The 23,991-nt window shown below is 42.4% G+C and overlaps 1 protein-coding gene across 2 annotated transcripts in view; it reads left to right on the forward strand.

Moving 5' to 3' along the window:
* The window catches only part of DOCK2 (dedicator of cytokinesis 2), a 475,105-nt gene that overhangs the window by 66,494 nt on the left and 384,620 nt on the right, over nucleotides 1-23,991 (forward strand). For both annotated transcript variants that reach the window (XM_032403689.1, XM_032403690.1), the window contains one exon: nucleotides 20,470-20,553. In XM_032403689.1, the coding sequence (XP_032259580.1) occupies nucleotides 20,470-20,553 (84 nt within the window). The remainder of the gene's footprint in view (nucleotides 1-20,469; nucleotides 20,554-23,991) is intronic.

The raw sequence follows: 23,991 nt of genomic DNA on the forward strand, positions 1-23,991 counted from the left end.
TTGTGTGCCACAGTCCCAGTGTTTCAAGGGGTGGACTCCATCGCCCCATGTACAGAATTGGCCTCATAGAAGGAACAACTGCCCTCTCCCCTGGCCTGGCCTAGCCAGGCCTGGCCCAGCATGCCTTCCTCCACCCCTGTCCAAGGCGACACCCATCTGCCCGCTTCTCCTGCCTGTTTCTTCTGGGTCAGATGATCCCTGATTTGGTAGAGAGGGTCCAGAGGACTGTACAGGCTTGGGGTGTGGGGTTGGAGGATGGAATCCTTTACTCAGCCCTGGAGAACCTCTGGGGAGAAAGGCTGCCAGGTTATCTGGGGATATCCAAGAAGCCAGCTTCATCAGCTTCAGCCATCTAAGCTCCCAGAAGCCTCTGCCTCAAGCTCAGGGGCGGAAGTGGTGGCTGGGGGAAGGGAGATTTAGGTACTGGGACTCTTTCTACTAAGTGGCATCTGTGGTGCAGCCTCCGTAGACTCACTGTGGTTTTCAAACGTAAGTGTAAATTTGAAAACCGCTGCATGGTTTCCTACACAGGCAGATACCAGACACTACCCCAAAGATGAGCATTGAACAGGTCAGAGGTTGGGGGACCCAAGCCCCAAGATAGAGAGAAAGAGAGAGAGATTAGATACGGGGAGTCCCAAGGCCACTGTTGGAGAAACACTGCCCTGGAGAGTTCAACATTTATCTCTCCACTTGCTGGGCTCTAGGCACTATGGAGTATTTTAAGAAAAATGTTCCCCATCCAGAGAACAAATAATCTATACACTTGAGGGGGCTCAGTTTCTCCATCTATAAAATGAGAAGTTTGAACTAAAACCAACAAGGACCATGTTTAACTTCAAAGCTTCTCTAACTCTGGCCCTTCCACCTGGGGGTATTAGGCTGAAATTCTTCTCAAGGGAAGGTGGGAACTGTTAAATAGGGCAGACCATTTTAGGTGGAGAGGCCAATGTAGTACAAGAGATGAAAGCTGGACACGAAGGGCATATCCAGGAAAGAAGAGAGATGTTCCTTTCACCTGACAGGAATGGTTATGCTTAGAGTAAGCTGGAGTCACATTTTGGAAGGCTATAAATGCCAGGCTAAGAAATTCAGACTTTTTCCACTTAGGCAAGGGGGAGCCAAAGAGGTCTTCCGAGCAGGGAAGAGGTATGAACAGATTTGTGCTGAAGCCAGTGTGGAGGGAGTCTGGGTGGACAGAAAGGCAAAGGTGCCTGGGTGGCAGACAGGAGACAGTATTAGTCCAGGTAAGTAGGGCAGTAAATGGGGGAGATTGAGTGGTGCAGAAGAGTCCTACCCTTTATCCCAAAGGCTACAGTGCATTCCTGCTGTGAAGGCCCTGTGCTGTGGTGTGAAGATCATGGGCTCTGGTGACAGACTGCCTGTTCTTGGATTCCAGTTTCTAACACTTTTCAGCCCTGTGACCTAGACAAGTTACTTACTCTCTTCAGGCCTGTTTCCTTGTCTGTATAATGGGGATAGTAATAGCACCTGCTTCCCAGGGTTGTTGTAGAAGTAAAGGAGTTCATCGACATAAAGTGCTTAGAATGACAATTATAGGGGCGCCTGTGTGGCTCAGTCAGTTAAGCGGCTGCCTTTGGCTCAGGTCATGATCCTGGGGTCCTGGGATCGAGCCCCATGTCCAGCTCCCTGCTCAGCAGAGAGCCTGCTTCTCCCTCTCCCTCTGCCTGCCACTTTGCCTACTTGTGCTCTCTATCTCTCTGTCAAATAAATAAATAAAATCTTAAAAAAAAAAAAAGAATGACAATTATACAAAGCAGTCCTCACTAGATGTTATCAATTATTATTCTTAGACCTTGTCCTCTGCATGGGGGTTTAGTTGAGGACATGACATCACAGGATGGGACAATGTTACAGGATGGAGTAGTGTTCCCACCCTCCCTAGCAGAGGAAATCCTACTTAGGTGGTCAGGGATTGGGAACTCCATTAGGCACTAGGCCTGGAGGCTTCTTGATCTGATGGTATAGCTGACATTTTTCATGCCTACTTATGAAAATTATATTTCATAGGGGGTCAGAAGACTTATGACCCTCTAGGGATCCAGAGAGCATTTGGAAGTTGCCTGCTCATCAAAGGGGGTTTCTTTTCTCTGCAGATGAATGTTGGACTCTTTCTCAGGCCCTGGGTAGATGGAAGGGAAAGGAAAAGTTTAGGTTATGATGAGATGGGGGACTGGAGTCATGGGACAGAAAGAACAGGGACCTAACAGTAAGGAGTCTGGGTTTTAGTTCCAACACAATCACTATTTGCAGACAGACCTATCATCTAGTTTTCTCATTGTAAGTCTAGGTATTAAATTTTTCTATTTTAGGGTGTTCTTTTATGAAGAGCATTGGAGATAATGAGTATGGGGGCTTGGAAGAAGACAGAGAGGAACATATAAAGGATTAGGGGGTTCTCTGAATATCGTCAGAATCCCAGTCAGGCCTAAAACACAAGGAGAACCTGAGCTTTGCTTTCCTATTTGGTTTCCTCATCAGTGCTGGTGGCATTAGCCAGCCTTCTTCTGGCTTAATTCTCAAGGACTGCTTGTGTCTGTCTGTTTGTCTCATGGGCTGGCTTTACATGAGACCGCTTCATCACCAGAACCACTGGCTTCTTTCTCATCTTGTGGTCTGGTGGGCAGCCCCAGGTGACCTTCATATAGATGCCTTGTCAGATTATTTTTCCTTCCTTGATGGAACATTAACATGCGATCCATTAGAATTCCAGAGAGTTCCAGAAGTGGGATAGAACAGTATGACTATGAAGTAAGAAAAGGCACAGACTGCCTTTGAGGAGATATGTATAAGGTTAGAAGCTTGGGCTGTGAAGTCAGAACTGATTTCAAATCTGGGCCTGTTTCCTCATCAATAAAGTGGGGGTAATAATGATAATGTGGGTCTCGTGAGACTGTTGTGAGGATTAATAGGGGTAATTCATGAAAAGCACTTAGTAATGTGGTTGGTTCAATGAAAGTTAATAACTAAGGTCAAGGGGTTACCTAATAGTTGCAGAGCCAAATGAAACACAGGGTAATGCACCCTAACACCAGATTCAGGACAGTTATGCCTTCGAAGAGTATAGTGTTTTGTGTTTACAAGACCCATTCTCATGCAATGTCTTTGGCTCCAGAACATCTCTGTGAGACATTATTTCCATTTTACAGGTGAAGAAACCAAGACCCAGAGTTCACATAATTTAGAAATACTTGGGCTTGGCCTTAAATTCAATTGACTTTAGATCCCAGGTCCTTTGCACCACACAAGGAGGGTATCCAGGAGGGGGGACATCATAGAAATAGGCAGCATGTTGGAATGTATGTGGCATTTGGGTCAAACAATAAAATTCTGCTTTGGTTTTAGTAGATGTTTGTAATGAAAACAAAACAAAACAAAAAACAAAACTTTGAAGAGGTAGATTGCAGCCAGACTTTGAAGAGCTTTGAATGCCAACCTTGTAAGTTTGGACTTCATTCTGTGCACAGGGGAATTTTTGACCAGGCATGTCACCTGTAAGAATTTACTATAATTAATTGTGAGAAGGGCAGGGATTGAACATAGAGGTACAAGAACCGAAGTGGGTGAAAATTACCTGTCTCCTGACTGCCTGATTAGTTAACCCTGGAAGAGTCCACTTACAATTAACATTTACTTTGGCCTTTACTATCTTAATCCTCTCTGAGTCTCAGTGATGAGAGCTTCCACCTTGGAGGAGAGAAGGGAGAGCAGAAAAGGAGGAGGTAGAAAGAGTAAGTAACAGTGTCAGTTAGGAATAAGTGTGATGGGTGATAGAATACCTCCAAAACAGTGGCTTAACCAAACTAGAAGTTTATTTCTCCCTCAAATAGAAAGCCCAGAAATGGTCCACGAAGAGGTGGTAGAGCAATTAATTGTCTACTGCACTGCTTCCTTAGCACGAGGCTTCTGCCTCCTGAACCTCGCTGGTTGCTCAGGCTCCAGCTGTCAGGTCCCCCCTTCCAACCAGCAAGAAGGATGAAGGGAACAAGAAGGGCATGGCCTTTCTCTTTAAGGACACTTACCTGAAGGTCTTCTTAACACTTCCTCTTGTAACCTGTTTGCTAAAACCTAATCACATGACTGAACCTAGCAAGGGTAGGTAGGAAATGTAGTCTGTAATGCAGGCAGTCATGCACCCAGCTGAAAATTAGAAGTGCCATTCCTAAGGAAGGAGGGGAAGACGGATATTGGGGATGATATATTAGTTTGCTTAGGGCTGCCATAAGAAAGTGCCACAGGCTGTGTGGCTTAAACAATAGGAATTTATTTTCTCACAGTTCTGGAGTCTGGAAGTCCAAGACCAAGGTGCCAGTAGGTTGGTTTCATTCTGAGGCCTTGGCTTCAGAGAGCTGCCTTCTCATTGCTTTGTCCTCACAGGATCATCTCTGTGCATGCTCACCCCTGGTGTCTCTTCCTCTTAGAAGGATGCCAGTCATATTGGATTTGGCCTTACCCTAACAGCTTCATTTTAATTTAATCACATTAAAGCCCTGATCTCCAAATATGGTTACATTCTGAGGTACTGGGGATTGGGACTTCGACATATGGATTTGTGACCCTAGGCGGGGACAACATTTGAGTCCATAAGGATGACCCATGGCCTATGGTATGACATTTGGGGACTGTAGAAGAAGGCTTCAAGGCCAGGCTTCTCAGACAGAGAGTGAGGATAGAAAAAAAGTTTCCTTTACCCTGAAGCTGGGCCTGCCAGGGAGGATTTGTGTGGGAGCTTCAGTGATGGCCAGAAACCTCTATGCAGGTGTCTCTGCTTATAGGTGTGTACCTGTGTGTACCTGTGTGTGGGGAGTATTTGTGGTGCCTTCTAAGAGCTGTGAGGGGGAATCTGTTCTATGCCCCTCCCTAGCTTCTGGTGGCTTCCTGGCAATCCTTGGTGCTCCCTAGCTTGTAGAGGCATCATCTCAAGCTCTGCCTCCATCTTTACAGGGTGTTCTCCCCGTGTATGTGTCTTCCTCCAAATTTTCCCTTTTAATAAGGACACCAGTCTTCTTAGATTAGGGCCCACCCTAATGGCATCATTTTCACTTATTACCTCTGTGAAGACTCCATCTCCAAATAAGATCACACACTGATGTACTGGGGGGTAGGACTCTAACACATCTTTTGTTTGTGGGAGGGGCACAATGCAAACCATACTAGGCTCTGCAAAAGTAGAGAAAGGGTCTTTTCCACATCTTGCCTGGGGAATACAGATGAATCTGAGACCACCTCCACATTTGGGAATGCAGGTGGTGCTGTTGCAGTGCAGGACCCTGGACAGAGCTGGTCCATGCCCAAATGGACAGATTTGGAGTAGGCAGTGGGTGCTTGAGTCTCTTGCAACACAGACTCTTATTAAAGAAAAAATCCATTCAAACTGGTTCAGTTAAAAGGTATGTGGTATGGATGTGTATGTGAGGAGGAGAGTGGTTTATTTTTAGGATCAGGCGAAATCAAACAGAAATCCAAGAAACCTGAAAGGCAGGCCTCCAGAAGGGCCTGAATGAAGGCAGCCCTGGAAACCTCTGCCTTCCTTCTCATGACAACCCAGCTTCTCTTAACACATCAGTTCTCCTTGCTCTCCTAACCAACTCCTTCTAATTCCATCACTCCTTCATACCTTCAATATTCTGATAACACCATAATAGTGGCCCCAGTATGCCACCCACCCCAACTCTGCATGACTTTGCAGTTCAAGTACCCACCAAATCTTCTCTCTGCATTTATTTGTTCAAAGTTCTGAGAGAGAAGTCTGAATGAACCGACTCACATTTTCAAGAAAGGCCACTCAGATCAGAGGCCATTGCCAACCTAGAAGTAGGCCCCACTCTGATCAAGGGGCTGCTCCTGACTGGTCCAATACACTGTGGTTATGGCGTGGGGACACGAGGCTTGCTACTCATCTAGCAGGAGCCATGGTGGGGACAGATTCTTTGAGTAGGAAGCATGAGTAAAACATGCATCCCAAACACACTCAGGGAAGATCTCTACTACAGAGGGTCCAGTTCTACTGCTCTTGTTGCCCAAGGTAATAATCAAGGAGGAAGGATAGAGAACATTGTTCACTCACTAACTTGTTCACTCATTTACTCCATTTACTCATTCGCTCTTCATTTATTTCTTTAATATTTGTTGGGCATTTCCTATGTCAGGCACTATGTTAGATACTGAAATTACTGGAATTAGGCCAATATGGTTCCCACACCGTTGGAGCTTATAGTCTAGTGGGGAAGGCAAAAAAGGACTGTGTAGACAAATCAGTAAGCATATAATTATGATATATGCCATTGTAATAAAAATTTGTTCCATGAATGAGAGTATTGGAAGGAGGGCTCTTAAATTGGATGGTCTGGAAGGCCTCTAAGGGGCAATGGGGAAAAGAATTCCAAAGGAAGTACTTGGGGGGATCTTAGTACATGCATCTTTGTTAAGGAGGCCAACTATATCTTTGGACTGGTCCCCAGAAATTAGTCTGGTGAAACAAACAAAGATGTATTGGAAACCTGATTCCATCCTACTACCAATTCTTAGGTGCCTGGCCTCCCATTTTCTTTTCTTTTTTTTTTTTTTTTTATGTTATGTTAGTCACCATATAGTACTTCACTAGTTTTTGATGTAGTGTTCCATCATTCATTGTTTGTGTATAACACCCAGTGCTCATTGAAATATGTGCCCTCCTTAATACCCATCACCGGGCTAACACATTCCCCCAACCCCCCTCCCCTCTGAAACCCTCAGTTTGTTTCCCGGAGTCCATAGTCTCTCATGGTTCATCTCCCCCTCTGATTCCCCCCTTCATTTTTCCCTTCCTTCTCCTAATGTCCTCCATGCTATTCCTTATGTTCCACATATAAGTGAAACCATATGGTAGTTGTCTTTCTCTGCTTGACTTATTTACCCCAAAGATACAGATGTAGTGAAAAGAAGGGACACGTGCACCCCAATGTTCATAGCAGCAATGTCCACAATAGCCAAACTGTGGAAGGAGCCAAGATGCCCTTCAACAGATGAATGAAGAAGATGTGGTCCATATATACGATGGAATATTACTCAGCCATCAGAAAGGATGAATACCCATCATCTGAATAAAAATGGATGGAACTGGAGGGGATTACGCTAAGTGAAGTAAGGCCTCCAACTTTCTAATGCTTCAGCAATTTGGGATTGTTTAGAAGTGGCTGCTGGGCTGGCTCTTCGAGTCCACATAAGGAGATTGTCCTAACCCCTAGGCTTGTGAGATCCTCACCAGTTAGTGGCCATCTTGTTCCCAACCTTAATGTTTGTATTTGAATAAGCCTTAACAAACTGTGTTTGCTAAGCTCTGCTTTTTCCTGAGATCAGCATCCTTATATTGCTGCTGTATGTTGAGACTGGCAATGTAATCACCATAATATTCTAATTCTTGGACCTTTGGACTTTTGTTTGTGTGTTTTTTGTTAAAGCTTACAAACCTTTAATTTAATAGTCAGTGACACATGGGTGCCACAGTCTGTGTTCTGCAGCAAATGTTCTGCAAATGGGAAATGATAATGCTTATCACCATCCAACTCCAGAGGAATCTGGGTAGAGACTCTACAAATGTTCCCTTTAATAGGCAATTTCTCCTTTCTTCCTACTTCATTGAATTGATGTGAGTTTGGATTGGATTGAGTGGTGGCAATGCCAGGCCTGAGACACCATGATTGGCATGGTGGGTTGAGGCACAAGGACATACATAGTGCCAGCTGAACCCAGAGGGTTTGCTTGAGGAAGTGGCATTTTGCTGTTTGCCTCACTGGGTGGTAGCAGTAGGGAGTTGTCTCAGGAAAGAATGTTCTGGGTAGAATAAACAGCCAATGCAAATGTCCTGAAGAGGAAGTCTCTCTAATGTGTGGGAGTCCGTGTGGCTGCTGGAGGAGAGCAAGCAAGGGGCAGAAGAGTAGGAAATGAATTCTCCAAGAGGAGGTTGTAGTGAGTAGTGCCTGGTACACGTAATGACTAGAGCTTTTAGTCTAAATGGGAGGGGATGGGGCATTGTAGGGTTTTCAGTAGAATGGCAGAATGTTCTATGTTGGTTTAAAAGATTATTCTGTTTTATGATGGATAGGGGATACTTAAATGTGAAAGCAGGGAGGCCAGCTAGGCAACTACTTCAATGACCCCGGCAGGAAATGGTGGTGGCCCACACCAGGGGGCAGCAATGGAGGAGGTGAGATGTGCTTAGATTCTGGATGTGTGTGTTGTAGGTGGAACAAATGGGATTTTCTTCATGGATTGGAATTGGGAATGAAAGAAAGAGAGGAATCAGGAGTGACTCCAGGGTTTTTGGTGTGAGCAGCTGGAAGAGTGGAATTGCATACGGGACTTCCTTCATTAAACCCTTGATTTGAGTTCTCATCCACATTGTCATAAATAATAACATTGCCTCACTTTTTTTCATCATGGTACCTTTGCAGAACATTTGTGGTACCATGTTTAAGCACTCTAAGAGGTGTGTACTTTTATCATCCTTTCACAGATGAGGAAACTGTGGGGAGCTGAGACCTTCAAGGTCTCACTGAAATGCAACCACTTTCAGACAGTTTTCTTACACTTCAATCTTGGAGGTACCTCTTCTGTTTTACTGAAGACTCATTTTGCACCTTGTCTTTTAGTTATGTAACCACAAGTCATCTCTCTCACTGGATAACATATTGTCTGAGGGCAGAACTGTGTTTTGGGGTCAAGTTTGAGTCCATCCAGCTGTAAGGCACTAGCAGGAACATGGTACATCAGAGAAACTAAATGTTATTGTAACCTGGGACCCCTTGGGAATCCAGTGGAAGCTATACACTCTCTTCTTGCAAATTTGCACTTGAGCAGTTTTGCATTTCAATTTGATCAAGGCCTGTTTATGGAAGTGAGTTAAGTAAGGGTCTGATAAAAGTACTCATTTATTATTTCATAAACCAATACAATAGACACAGCTAAGGCATTCTGCTCAAGGTGTAGATTTTTGGTTTTGGGAACTGTGAAGAACAAGAAAGCTATTTTTTAAAAAGATTTTATTTATTTATTTGAGAGAGAGAGAGAGAGTGATAGAGAGCTGGGGGTGGGGTGGGCAGAGGGAAAGGGAGAAGCAGGTTCTCCACTGAACAGGGAACCTGACGTGGGGCTCCATCTCATGCCCCTGGGATCATGACCTGAGCTGAAGGCAGATGCTTAACCGACTGAATCACCCAGGCATCCCAAGAAAAGTGTTTTTTTTAAGATTTAGTTATTTATTTTAGAGAGAGTGCAAGAGAGAGAGTGTGTACACAAGCAGGGGAGGGGGCAGAGGGAGAGGGCGAGAATCTTATGCAGACTCTGCACTGAGTATGGAATCCAACGTGGGGCTCAACCTCATGACCCTGAGATTATGACCTGAGCCTAAATCAAGAGGTGGACTCAACCAATTGAGCCACCCAGGCACCCCCAAGAAAACTGTTTTTATTGTTTATTCATATCAATTAAATTCAATAAGGCTGTGCTAAGTGATGGTCCTGAGCTGATTCTGATAAAAATACAGTCCTTGCCCTCAGGAAGCTTACAACCCAGTAGTAATCTCTCTTTCTTCTTTTTGCTTGAGGCATCAGACAACACCGTTATTACTACTAATGTCCCCATTTCACAGGTTGGGCATGGGTGCATCTTTTGTTTCATGTTACCATAGCTCTGCCATCACCCTTATATTTCCTTGCAGCCTCATGTTGAATTATTTGGCTCTTCCATAGAATGTAAACTCCATGAGGGCAAGACAATGTCTCTTGCTCTTCTCCAGCACAGAGCAGGTGCTTGATTAGTAATTGTTCATTGGGTGGATGGCTGGATGGGAGGGTGGATGGCTGAGTGTGGATAAGTGTGTAGATGAATGAGTGGGTGGGGGAGGGGGATGGGGAGGTGACAGGGGTTGGAGGTTTTCACTTTCTGGTGACCTCATAAGATTCAGATGGACTGAATTGCCCTATCTTGCCTTAATCTCCTCACCCTTAACCCTTCGCTGTCAGAAGGCTGGGTCCTATGAGAGCAGCACAGCAATAAATGGGGTGTTCTTGAACTCTTCCCCAAATATCTGGACCCTTATAGTTGGCCACTGCCCCAAACCCCACCGTTCTCACCCTGGGACTCTATTCACATGGTCCAGCTTTCCCTTACTAGGACTGTGTACACATCAAGCTAATTTGCCCTCCCTCTTCCCTGCCCTTACCACATTTTTCTCCGCCCACCTCCTCTGGGGCTCCCACTCCATCTCTTCCCCTTGCCCTCCCTCTCCCCCTCCCTCTCCCCCCTCCTCTCCCCCCTCCCTCTCCCCCCTCCTCTCCCCCTCCCTCTCTTTCCAGTCTCACTTCCTTCATGGGGCCCCTCTTGATCTCTCTCCTCTGAGAGTCCACAACTGTTATGACCAACAGCTGAGCCCTTTACTTTTAAGACATTTCTTGTTTCTTGTGGGCTCATTTTGTCTGTTCAACTAGATTTCACAAAATCCCCAGGACAGCAGGATCTATCCCCTCTCACCTTACTTTTCTAACATGTAGGATTCAGCGAAGTGCCCAACACTCCCTGCAATAGAGGTGAGGGGCTGAAGAAATTAGCCCTTGATTTCATCATAAAGCCACTCTTCCAACTCTAGCATGTGAATGCGTGAACTCATGTGTGAGTGCATGTGTGGCACCTATAGCAGCACTGTAAAGGAAAGAGTGAATCCCATCATGATATTTTAGAGCAGTACTTATCAACTTTGACACTGTTGACATTTGGGGCCAGATACTTCTTTGTTATGGTGCTGTTCTGTGCATTATAGGATGTTTAGCTGCATCCCTGACTTTTACCAGCAAGATGCCAGGAGCTCCTTCACTTTGCCCCTCCCCCCCCACCCCCTCTGAAAATGTCTCCAGACATTGGTAAATGTTCATTTGGGGCAAAACTGTCCTTAGTTGAAAATCACTGTTTTAGAGAACTCATGGCAATTCCAACTTTTTCTTGTTGGCTGGGCATGTCACTTTGACTCACTAAAAACTGAGTACAGTTGTATGCAGTTTGGCTCCTTCCTGGCTATGTCAACCTGGACTATTCACTCAATCTTACACTACCTCAATTTCCTCATCTGTAAAATGGAGATGACAATAATTGTACCCCAGAATTATGGTGAGGATTACATAGGTGGGTAAAGCCCTTGGAATAGTGTCTGGTACACAGAAAGGCCTCGGTACACAGAAAACCTCTCCTGGGCTGTGGAGGAGCACCTCCTCCTTGGTTACCTCAGTCTGTGATTCTCCCACTTTATTCACTACTGACTTACACTGGATGTGAGCTCTGGCCTTGCTGCTGGAAGCTTCTGCTGGGTCATCACAGTTGCCCTCCCTGATGCAACATCAGGATGTTGCCTTGGTGCTGAACCCGTCAACGCCTTACCCAGAGAGTTCAGGCAAACTGTTTATGCATTTTCAATGAATGCGTTTCACTCAAATTGAAAGCTAGTTCAGTTCCCCCCTAGAGCAGAGACCCTCCAAAGCCCAGCTCAGAGACTAGAGAAGTGAGCTTCAGGCAATTACATTCTTTTTCTCCATTATTGTTTTTGTTTCTCAGATGCATCAACTTGTCCAAACTCTATTAACACTTGCTATTTGCTGAAGCTTTTGTTTTCAAACATGTCAGCAAAGAGCAGGGCCCCAGACGAGGTATGAATCCATCCTAAAGATCACAGGGCACTTGATGGCTACAATCAAAATTGGCAACCAAGCTGGGTCAGCATCTCCTGAAGTAGTCTCAAGAAATTCAAGAAAGAGTTTAGCCAGAAGAAGGGGCGTACTTGCCCTTCATGTTCACATCCCTTCAGTTCAACAAGTATTTATTAAAGCTCAGTAAATATTGATTGAACTTCTACTGTGGGCCTGGTGCTGTTCTCAGCATTGGAAATTCATTGGTAACAAGGCAGACTATCTTCACCCTCATTGATGCTGGAAAAGAGAGGAAATGAACAAGTATAGTATATGTGTATATACTATATATATGTGCACTTATACACATATATATATGTGTGTGTGTATATATATATATATACTAAGTATATATCCAGTACATACACACACACACACCTACATCTATACAGACATACACACAAACACACAATAATTTATAACATCAGAAATGGGCTAGTAAAGGAAGCAAGGACTTTGGACTCTGATCTGGGCTTGAATCCACTTTTTACCACTTTCTAGCTGTGTGGTCATGGGCAAGTTTCTTAATCTCTCTTTGAGTTTCTCGTATGTTACATGAGGGTAATACCTTGGAGGAGTACTGTGAAGATGAAAGGAGGTGATACTCGTAGAATGCTAGGGATTTTATCTGTCTTATCTGTCACTGTCATCCCAGTACCCAGAATAGTAACTAGATGCACAAATGAATATCTATTGAAAATCATATATGCTTCGTACATAATATATGCCCAATAAGCGTTTACCATTTGGGGGGGGGTGGCAAGCAGTGTGTACAGTAGTTAGAAGGTAGACTTCTGGATCAATCAATTGATCTCTCTATCTAAGTTATGAGGTGGATAAGTTTTTTACCCTCCCTGTGTCTCAGTTTCCTCATCTATAAATACAAGAGAAACATTGTACTTATCTTCTAACATTGCACAAACTCCAGAGACCCCACCCTAGTTGTTTCTATGAACTTTGTGCTATAACAGTGGTGTTTACTTTTTCCTTATTTCTCTCAATTTGGGTTCCTGATGAGCAGTGTATCTCAATATGTTTACATAGAATTGGTGGCTAATCAGTGGATTCTATTTCTAGGGTTGTTGGAAGTCTCACCTGTCTCAAAGTGGCTGCTTCCACTGGCTTGCCAACCTGGATTTCCAACATGAGAGCTCTCATTGGGTTTAATGAGCTCAGATAGCCTTAGTACTTTCAACATCCCTTTGGTCCTCAGCTATAAGTATTTTGGTCTGAGTGGACGTGTAGGTAACCAACTGCTGCCTTGGTTCCTGAGTATAGTATTTTGATACAGGGAGAGGTCAAATCCTTCATTGGGATGTGTCAATATTCTCTAGTGTTTGGAGACCTTATATGAAAGAGGAAGCTAGAACGTTTGTCTCTGGGAATCCTGCCACCTGCCACTTGTCTATCTTCCTTGGGTGGGCATGAATAGGGTGGAGCAGAATGATTTCAGTGATTTTTACTTATTTTTTGTCCTATATCTTCCTCATGTTTATCTGCCCCTTTCATCTGTTATTCAAAAGTTGACAGTGGTTAGGCCTACAGGGAATAGGGAAGAAGGTGATCTGTTTTTACACTGGTCAGAAATAACTCAAATGAGGATCATAGATAAGCAATCAAACTTTAGCAAACAGTGGCATTCTGGTTCAAAGTTTCCTGTTAGTCATTTAGAAAACTTAACAGAATTGGGTATTGGTATGCAAAGCCACTTCCTTTGTCAGTTATGTCTGCTTTTCCCCAAATGGAGCCTTAAGAACAGAGGCCCTTATGCAAAGGCAGAAATACATTTATAAATTAAATAGCAACATCAGTTACTTTCATTTTCATAAAATGTGAATCTTTGGAATGAATATAGACCTTCATGTTGAATACTGGGCTTCAAGATCTGTCCAAGACATCTTCTTAAGTTGATTGATTGGAACTTTCCTACTTGACAGAGCTGGATGGAACAAGGAAGAGATTCCTAAGGAAAGATGGGGAGGAGACAGGGAACAAAACACAGTCTTTCCCCACCTTCTAAATATCTGATGGACAGACCTAATTTGCTAGTGCTTCAGAGGCCAACTCATAGATGGTTTTCTTCTGTTAGAAACCTCAGTTGCCTCCTTGGCCCTGCCCAGGCTTGTGACAGGCATGTTCTTAGCCAAATTTCTGGGGTTGGAGGAAGCAGGGAGTGGAGAGTCTGAGTTAGGGCACCAGCAAGCTGGAGTGTGTCCAAATATCAGCAGCCTGTGTGGGGACAGGGTTTGAAATCAGGCCAAGTGTAAAGGGAATGAAGAAAGATGCTCTGTTTATGCAGGGGAAGAGATTCTTGAGTCCCCTGAGGGCCTTCTCAAGGTTTGCTTTTGAACAAAGGATTAATTTTATTTAGTGTTGACCAACAGTGTCATTTGTTGCAAACTGCAGGGAGGCAGATTTAAAGGTGACCTAAAGAAGAGCTCTGAAGGAGGTCTTCTGAATAGATTGCTTTAGGAGGTTTTATAATGCTAATAAAGAGAAAAATGACTACCATTTATTGAGGACTTACTATGGCCTGACACAAGTCAAGCCCTTTGTGTCTTAACCTCAGCTGAGCTTCTTAAGGACCCTGCAAATTAGGGACTATCATCTCCTCCATTCTATAGTTGTGGAAAATGAGGCTCAGGGAGGTGAAGTTGCTGCTCAGGCAGGCTTTCCACTGGCCCTTACAGTGATTTTTGTGGATTGAAAAAAAACACCCCTCCCGTTCCCAGAGAAGGTGCAGGTCTTGCAAGTAGATCACAGGTTGGGTACTAGCCTCCAATGCTCTCTTGCCTGGGTAGCCTGGTGCAAGGCAAAGCCTGTACATCACATGCTATGGCTCTGGGCTTGAGGCCAGAGCCAACAAAGAGTTGAACTGGGCTCAGGAGCCACATCTCTCTGACTCCAGATAGACTCTTGGCGCCCAAGCTTTATCGTCTCTCAGGATGGAGACTTTGTTATGAATACCTACGAAGTCTAGTTGGTCTCTTGGTGAAAGGGCTGATTTGTATAGGTGTTTGGGCTAAAAAGCCTGTAAGTTTCCTCCTTTTCCCTTAGAGAATGCGGCAAGACTGAAGCATGAAGCAGGGTCTGGTGAACACCTGAATAGTGCCATCTAGGTTTTGGGGAGGGGCAGGGTGGGGCGGGGTGGGGGCAACAGGTATAGAGAATGAGCAAGGCATAGGGCTGGGTTTGAGTCCTGGCTCTGTGACTTACCACTAACAGGGTAAGGGAAGATTCTGGGTGAGCCACTCAAACCCTCTGAACCTTATTTCCCTCATCTATAAAATGGGGATAGTAGCTACCTCATGTAGTAGTTGTAAAGACAACATGAAAGGGCAACTGAAAATATGCTTCTCTGGGACACAGTGAAGCAACATTATAAATACCTCTTGTTTATGTTTGAGGACAGTTCTGATCTCATTTCTTCTTGAAGGCCCCTCTTCACTGATATGATTACTGCTTTCACTCCATCCATAAGTTTTGGTAGGTTGTGTTTTCATTTTAATTTGTCTCAAAATATTTTCTAATTTCCCTTATGAGTTCTTCTTTGATCCCTTGTTGCTTAAGAGTATGTTGTTTGCAGGGTGCCTGGGTGGCTCAGTTGGTTAAGCGTCTGACTCTTGATCTCAGCTCAGGTCTTGATCTCAGGGTCAAGTTTGAGCCCTGCATTGAGCTCTATGCTGGGCATGGAGCCTACTTAAGGAAAGAAAAAAGTGTATGTTGTTTACTTTACACATAGTTGTGAATTTTCCAGTTTTATTTCTGTTATTCATTTCTAGCTTTGTTCCTTTGTGGTTGGAAAAGTTATTTTGTATGATTTCAGTATTTTTCATATATTGAGATACGTTTTGTGGTCTAACATATGGGCTATTCTAGAGAATGTTTTATATGCACTTGAGAAGAATGTGCATTCTACTGCTGTAGGATGGAGTATCTTGTATATGTCTGTTAGGTCTGGTTATTCATAGTGTGGCTCAGGTCCTCTATTTTCTTACTGATTTTATTCCTACTTGTTCTATCCATTATTGATAGTGGGATATTGAAGTCTCTGATTATTATTATAGAAGTGCCTAGTTCTCCTTTTAATTGTGTCAATGTTTGCTTCATACATTTTGGTGCTGTGTTATTAGGGATATATGTTCATAATTGTTATATGTTCTTGGTGTATTGACCCTTTTGCCAATATATAATGCTCTTTTTTGTCTCTTGTAACACTTTTGACTTAAAGTCTGTTTTGTCTAATATTAGTATATCCACTATAGTGCTCTTTTTGTTACCATGTGCATGGAACATTTTTTCTTTCACTTTGAACTTGTGTCTTTGGATCTAAAGTGAGTCTTTTGTAGATAACATATGGTTGGATCATAGTGGGTTTTTTGGTTTTGGTGGTGGTGGTGTTTTATAATCCTTTCTGTCAATCTCTGCCTTTTGTCAGAAGGGTTTAATTCATTTACATTTGATGTAAACACCCATAAAGAAGGATTTACTTCTAACATTTTGCTATTTGTTTTCTATATATCTTACATGTTTTTCTGTTCCTCAATTCTTCATTACTACCTTTTATGTTTAATTGATTTTTTTCTAGTTTGCTGATTTGATTCCTTTCTCATTTACTTTTCTCTGTATTTTTTTTTTTTTTTTTTTTGGTTATTTTCTTAGGAATTAATCTGGGGTTCACAATTAACATCTTACAATAATAACAATATATTTTGAGTTAATACTAACTTAGCTTCAATAGTATACAAAATATCTGCTTCTGTACAAATCTATCTCTCCCCGTTTGTTGTTATTGTCACACATTACATTTTTATACATGATGTACCTGTTATTGTAGATTTATAATTATTGTTTTATGCATTTGTCTTTCTAATTGTCTATTAGCAATGGGCCTCTCTTTCTGTTTATCTCTTAACTTATTCATTTTTGAAGGATAATTTTGTGAGAGAGAGAATGCTTGGTTGAGGTTTTTGTTTTTTCCTTTTAGCACTTAAATATGTCATCCCACTGCCTTCTAGCCTCTCTGGTTTCTGAAGAGAAATCATTTATTAATTTTATTGAGGAGTCTTTGTACACGATGAGTTGCTTCTCTCTTGCTGTTTTTAAGTTTCTCTCTTTGTCTTTTGTTTTTGACAGTTTGATAATTATGTCTCAATGTGGATATTTTTCTGTTTATTTTGCTCAGATCTCACTGAGCTTTTTGGGTTTGTAAATTCATGTCTTCCATCAGATGGAAGTTTCTGGCCATTATTTTTTCAAATATTCTTTCTGTTCCTTTATCTCTCTTTCCTCTAATTATGGAACTCCCCTTATGTGAAGTTGGTGCGCTTGATAGTCCCACAGGTCACTTAGGTCTTGTTCATTTTTCTTTATTCTTTTTTCTTTTTGTTTTGCAGTCTGGCTGATCTCAACTGACCTACTTTCAAGGTTATTGATTCTTTCTTCTGACTGCTCAAGTCTGCTATTGAGTCTCTCTAATGAATTTTTCACATTTGTTATTGTACTTTTTACCTACAGAATTTCTGTTTTATTAGTTTGTCATTTCTATTTAATAATATTCTCTGTATTATGAGACATTAATCTTTTGGTTTTACTTAGTTCTTTGCCCATAGTTTCCTTTAGCTAGTTCAGCATATTTAAGACAATCAATTTAAAATCTTTGTCTCAAATCCAATGTCTATCCTTCTGTGGGGAATTTCTATTATTTTCTTTTTGTTCTCTTGTAAGTGGGCCATCCTTTCTTGTTTGTTTGTTTTTTTTATGCCTCATAATTTCGTGTTGAAAACTGGATATCTTGAATATTATAATGTGCTAACTCAGATGTCAAATTCTCCTCTTTGCCAGGACTGGTTGTAGCTGCTTAGTATAGGCTGTAGTAGTTTGTCTGTCTAGTGACTTTTCTAAAGTATTTTTGTGAAGCCTGGTCACTTAAATCTCCAAATGCCTGGAGTTTAAAGAAAAAAACTTGGTGTTTGTAGCTGGACTCTATGTATGGGTAGGGGCATACCTTTAACATGTAGCCAGACCACTTGCAACTCTGCCTTAACCTGCATTTCCTGCCATCATGGAGCTTGAAGGTCAATCAGAGTTGAGAGTTTAGGACTTCCTCCCATCCTTTCTTAGCATGTGTCCAGATCCATGCATAGCCTTCTAGATCCCCTGGTGTACGTGGGTATTGTATAGTCAAGATCTATCCATGTTGTAGCAACTATCAGTAGTTTGTTCCTTTTTGTGGCTGAAGAATATTCCATTGTATGGATAGACCATCTTTTGTTTATATGTATGCTAGCAGATGAAAGGCTGAAGGGTGTTAGTTAAGCAGAGGAGTGATATAATCCCATTGCACTGACTATTGCTCTCGCTGCTGTGTGGAGATTGGATGGAAGGAGGTAGAGCACATGTGGAAAGGCCCATGAAAAGGCTATTGCTCTGTGTCTCTAATCCCAGTGGTCTCCAGACCAAATAGAGGCTTGCTGCTGATGAATCATGTGACCAAACAGGGCAGAAGGTAGATTGAACTAAATAAGTGGAATCCTGAGTCTTCCTGGTAGTCTCACCATTGACTCAATTAATTTCCTCTTCTCTTGGTCCTCCAAAGCATAAATAATAAATAATAATAAAGGGCAAGCTCATAGCTCTAGTCCTTTAGGGAGCCCACAGACAGATCAAAAAACAGACAACCACAGTTTCTTGGAACAAGGTCCTCTCTGCTCCCTCTGGCTCTAGAAACCCACACAAAGGACGTGGAATATCATTTTCAAAACTGCCACTGAAATGGGGAGTAGAGAGTGGGACAGGAATAAGTTAAAATGCCACAAAGCTTTACCAGGCTTCAATTGCCTTTTTCTTGATTAAGCATTTGCTTGATTGCTATAAACTATTGACTGTTTTCCAGGGTTCTGATAAAGTTGATTCTGAGAGGTTTTGTCAGATTTTTCATTGCTTCTTTAGAAGGACAGGCACTTGGAGTTCCTTACTCTGCCATTTTTGCTGAAGTCACCCAAAGAAGACTTTTTGAATGCATTTTGTTTTGTTGACATATGAGGAAACTGAGGACCAATGGGAGAGGGAGTGAATTGAGTTGCTACAGTTACTACCACATGGATGTATTTTGAGAACATTGTGCTAAGTGAAAGAAGCCAGTCACAAAAGACCACATATTATATGATGCTATGTATATGCAATGCCTGGAATAAGCATATCTGTAGAGAAAGAAAGTAGATTAGTGGCCACTTGGGGCTGTGGGAGCTTTGTGAGGTGATGAGATTGTTCTAAAATTAATCATGGTGATGTCTTCATAACTCTGTGAATAAATCATTGAATTATACACTTTAAATTGGCAAATTATATCTCAGTAAAGCTATTCCCAAATAAATAAATAAATAAAATCCTTCCAGCTTCCCATTCTCTTGGAATAAAGCCCGAATCCATCACATGGCTGTGTTTGACTTGGTCCCTACCTCTTCAGCCTCATCTTGCATCACCCTCTCATCTTTTATCATACTCCATCCATAGCAGTTTCTTTTGATGGTCTCTGCATATGCCAAGTGTCTTCCTTCCTTAGGGCCTTTGTACCCAGTGTTCCCTCTTCCTGAAATGCCCCTCCCTTGTTGTCTCCATAGCTGACCTGCTCAAATACTTCATGTATCAGCTCAGGTAGGTCTTCCCTAAGTACCCCAACAAAAGTTGATGTGTCATAACTCTCTACCAGGCCCTATTGTTTTCTCTTTCATATGTCTCATATTTTGTACACTTATATTTATTTCTGTGTTCACCAAAAGAGCAAGATCAGTGCCTTGCATGTGCCTGGCACATCATACCCATTTACTGAATGTCTGCTGCATGAATGAATGATGACAACATTGTAGGATCATACTGTCCTCTTCCTTAAGAGTCTTTCCTTAAAACTCCTGAGAGTCTTTCCTTAAATAAAACCACATGCATTGTACCCTATTCTGTTCTTGAAAACCTCCCAAGATGGTGGTTCCATTCTAGCCTTTGGAAAGTAGGCTGCATCCCTAATCTGGATGAACAATGTGACCTGGTCCCCACTTAGTGAGTGATGCTGAACAGGGCCTGTGCCCTGCAACGATATGTCACGATCATGTGTTCTAAGGGGTTAGCAGAGGTTCTGACAGTGCAAGGAGGGACTCTGAATATTCATAGCCAACTGCTGTTCCTCAGGGACTGATAATAGAAATGGGAAGACAGGGCACACTCTTGAATGTTAGGCTGTTGTCACCAGGAAGGAGTAACTGGGGAGCAGCAAGTAGCTCATCATAGTGGTTGAGAATATGGAAATTAGATACTGATTTTCCTGTCACTTCCTGGCCTGAAGACTTTGACCAAGACTTAGCACCTCTGTTTTCCATCTGTAAAATGGGATCACAGTTTATACCTCACAGGGTTGCTGTTAGAATGGAATGAGATGTGCAGAGCACATGCCTAGTGCACTGGGAGAGGTCAACCTATGGTAGATGATATCAATAACCTCCTTGTCATGCAGACTGGAGTGCAAGACCTGTGCTGGGAGGGGTCAGGTTTGGTTAATGAGTAGGGGCCTTTAGCAGCCAGGCTAGCCTTTCATTGACTCCTGTGGTAGGCAGTGGGTTTCTGCATTGGTCTTATTAACCCATGTAGGCTGCATGGGTGTCAGGTAAACTCAGGGACAGCAAGGAGGAGCAGTGATTCTCAGTATCCAGAGGTCTCACCATGCTGCCCCTCTCTTGTTTCACAGCCATATACAACTTCCAGGGGAATGGAGCCCCCCAGCTCTCCCTGCAGATTGGTGATGTGGTGCGAATACAGGAGACCTGTGGAGGTGAGTCACGGATGCCTGGCACCCTGGCTGATGGTGTTGGGACTCAGCAGTACACACCTAGCACCTCCAGCCCTCTCTTGGAACCTGCAAATGTGTGTGGTCTGTTATGCATTTTGATAATATTAGCAATTAGAATTTACTGAAAATAATGCTTTGTTATTTTAAGAATTTATGCTTAGTAGCAAAGGCCTGACTTGTGGGTTTGATGTTTTTTGTGCTGTCCATTTATCACAGCCATGGGGCTATTTGGGCCTGTGACATCCACCTTCTTTCTTAGTATTAATACTAATAAGATTATTAAGGGAAATCAGCACTATTAGGGTTTTGAAGAGCTCAGTAAATTATACCCTTGATTCCAAAAGGACTGCTATGCACAACTGTGTGGTATGGGCACTGTACCTGGTCCTGGGAGCAGTGCTCACACCCTGCATCAAGCTGGGAACCCTGTCTTGGGCAAAGTGGCATCTCTTTGTTCCCACAGAGGTGCCATCCTCTTGTGAAGCCAAATGTCTATTGGGCTGTGTTCACCCATGGTGGTGGGGGTGGTAAGGGTGCTTTTTAAAATTTGCACAAAAGCTAATGGCCTTGGACCCATAAGTCAGGGCATTATAAATCAATATATCACCTATGTCACTGATAAAATTGATATTGGGAACATGGCTAGGGTATAAGAGCCAAATGAACTTGCCAATATGTCAGCCACAGTCAGACAGGCTCTCCCAGTCCTCACTGGCAGAGCAGGGCCTCCACCAGTCTCCCCCTCCCTGGGCCTGCCTCTACTCCTACTGTGTGGAGAGCATATGTCCTTCCTGTAGCTGGGCAGAGCAAGAAGCAAGAAAGAAATGAGTGGCTCAGTTGGTTAAGCATCTGCCTTTGGCTCTGGTCATGATCCTGGAGTTCCGGGATGGAGCCCCACCTGGGGCTCCCTGCTCAGCGGGGAGTCTGCTTCTCCCTCTGCCCCTCACCCTGCTCATGCTCTCTCTCACTCTCTCTGTCTCTCTCTCAAATAAATAAATAAAATTATATATATATAAAAAGAAATGATTGGACTGAGCACCCAGGCACATCCCTCCCTCCGAGCTAATCCCTTAGATTAGAGAGCTCTTGTGCTGGGACAGGAGTGAGGGGTGCACAGGAAGCAGGCTTGTTGCTGTGAAGGAGGCCCTCTCCAGGGGAAATAACCAGCCAGAGGAAAGGAGGTTGCTTACAGAACTAGCCGTGTTTGGATTCTTACTACATACTGGGGGCACTATGCTAACTTCCTTATAACATGTTAGTCTGGGCACTCCTCATGGCAACCCACAGGACAGGTCTTATCCCCAGTGCCAGATCAGCTATGTATAACTTCCAAGGCAATTCTGGAGATTGACGCACACACATACACAAGCAGACACATACACACATGCAAACATAAACACACAGAGGCATGTTCGCATATATACACATATACAAACACATGTATACAAGCAGACACACACAATGCATGCAAAGCAAAAAACAAGCAGAAGAGCTTTTGTGGATTAGTGTCCTTGTTACTAACCTCTTCGGTTCTGGTTTTCCATTTTTAATTCTATTTTATTAGTTTTATTTTAATGTATCCTTGTAATAAGTGGCCACAATGCCTTTCTGGAAAGAGCTGGGCATATTAATTTAGTGAGTGATCGCCAATTTGTGAATACTTTGAAAATACATATTCAGTGTTCAGAAGTCTGTTAACATGATTCTATTTATCTGAAGCATTGGTATACAAAACAGCGAATTGGTATACAAAACACTTATCATGCCTACACCCATATCTATATGGAGTTTTTTTTAAATTTAATTTTATTATGTTATGTTAATCACCATACATTACATCATTAGTTTTTGATGTAGTGTTCCATGATTCATTGTTTGTGTATAACACCCAGGGCTCCATTCAATACATGCCCTCTTTAATACCCATCACCAGGCTAACCCATCCCCCCACCCCCCTCCCCTCTAGAACCCTCAGTTTGTTTCTCAGAGTCCATAGTCTCTCATGGTTCGTCTCCCCCTCTGATTTCCCCCCCACTTCATTATATGGAGTTTTAACTGAAATTTATGGACCCTAAGGTTTCCCTGAGGGCCTCGGACAGCTACAGGCTCTGAGATCAGGCCTGGTATTGTCTGCTTTGCAGATGGGGAGTTCTGCTATGATTCTGATTGAAAACCTGTTACCATCAAATATAAAAAAGTGAAAACCACAGTGTTAGTCAAAAATAAGTCAGGATGGTGTAACAAAAAGAACTTGGGTGTGCCCATGAAACCCTTTTGCAGAAACCTACTTGAAAAATAAAATCCAGCCAATTGAGAGATGAGTCAAAATTTAAAAATACAGGAATTAAAAAGCTGTGATAAAAAGAAATAGTGGTAAGCATTGAGTCTAAATGAATCAATTTATAGAGATTGATATTAAAAGTCACAATATTTATGACTACCAAAAAATGTTATTGTTAGGAAAGTGGACAATATAAAAAAAACACATAAAATTGAGAAGTGAGGAGTAGAAGGGAATAGATTAACTTTATGATGTTATCATAATAGAGAGTTGGTCAATATCAATTAGAAATAAAATATTACAATTAAAAAATCATAATCACTTCAATCTTTTAATGCTTTTCGTAACTATTTTTATTTTAAAGGAGTTTTTAGGAGATCTTTTTTATAAAAAAGAAACATTTATCTTATTTTATTTTTAAGTTTTTATTTAAATTACAGTTAACATACATACAATATTAGTTTCAGGTATACAATATAGTGATTCAACATATCCATAAAACACCCTGTGTTCATTGTAATAAGTGCACTCCTTAATCCCCATCACCTATTTCACCCATCCCCCTATCCACCTCCCCTCTGGTGACCATCAGTTTGTTCTCTAGAGTGAAGAGTCGGTTTCTTGGTTTGTCTCTCTCTCTTTTTTTTCCCTTTGCTCGTTTGTTTTGTTTCTTAAATTCCACATGAGTGAAATCATATGGTATTTGTCTTTCTCTCACTGACTTACTTCCCTTAACATAATGTTCTCTGGTTCCATTCATGTCTTTGCAAATGGCATGATTTCATTCTTTTTATGGCTGAGTAATATTCTATTACATATATATATGTATATATATACCACATCCTCTTTATCCCTTTATCCATTGCTGGACACTTGGGCTGTTTCCATAATTTGGCTATTGTAGATAATGCTGTTGTAAACATCAGGGTGCATGTATCCCTTTGAATTAGCATTTTTGTATTCTTTGAGTAAATACCTAGTAGTTCAGTTGCTGAATCGTAGGGTAGTTCTATTTTTAACTTTTTGAGGAACCTCCATACTGTTCTCCAGTATGGCTGTACCACCAGTCTGTGTTCCCACCAGCAGAGCATGAGGGTTCCCCTAAGAAGAAATATTTAATCAAAGTTTCAACATTTCCT

Source organism: Phoca vitulina, unplaced genomic scaffold (genome assembly GCF_004348235.1).
Source record: "Phoca vitulina isolate PV1807 unplaced genomic scaffold, GSC_HSeal_1.0 scaffold6, whole genome shotgun sequence".
Lineage (NCBI taxonomy): Eukaryota > Metazoa > Chordata > Mammalia > Carnivora > Phocidae > Phoca > Phoca vitulina.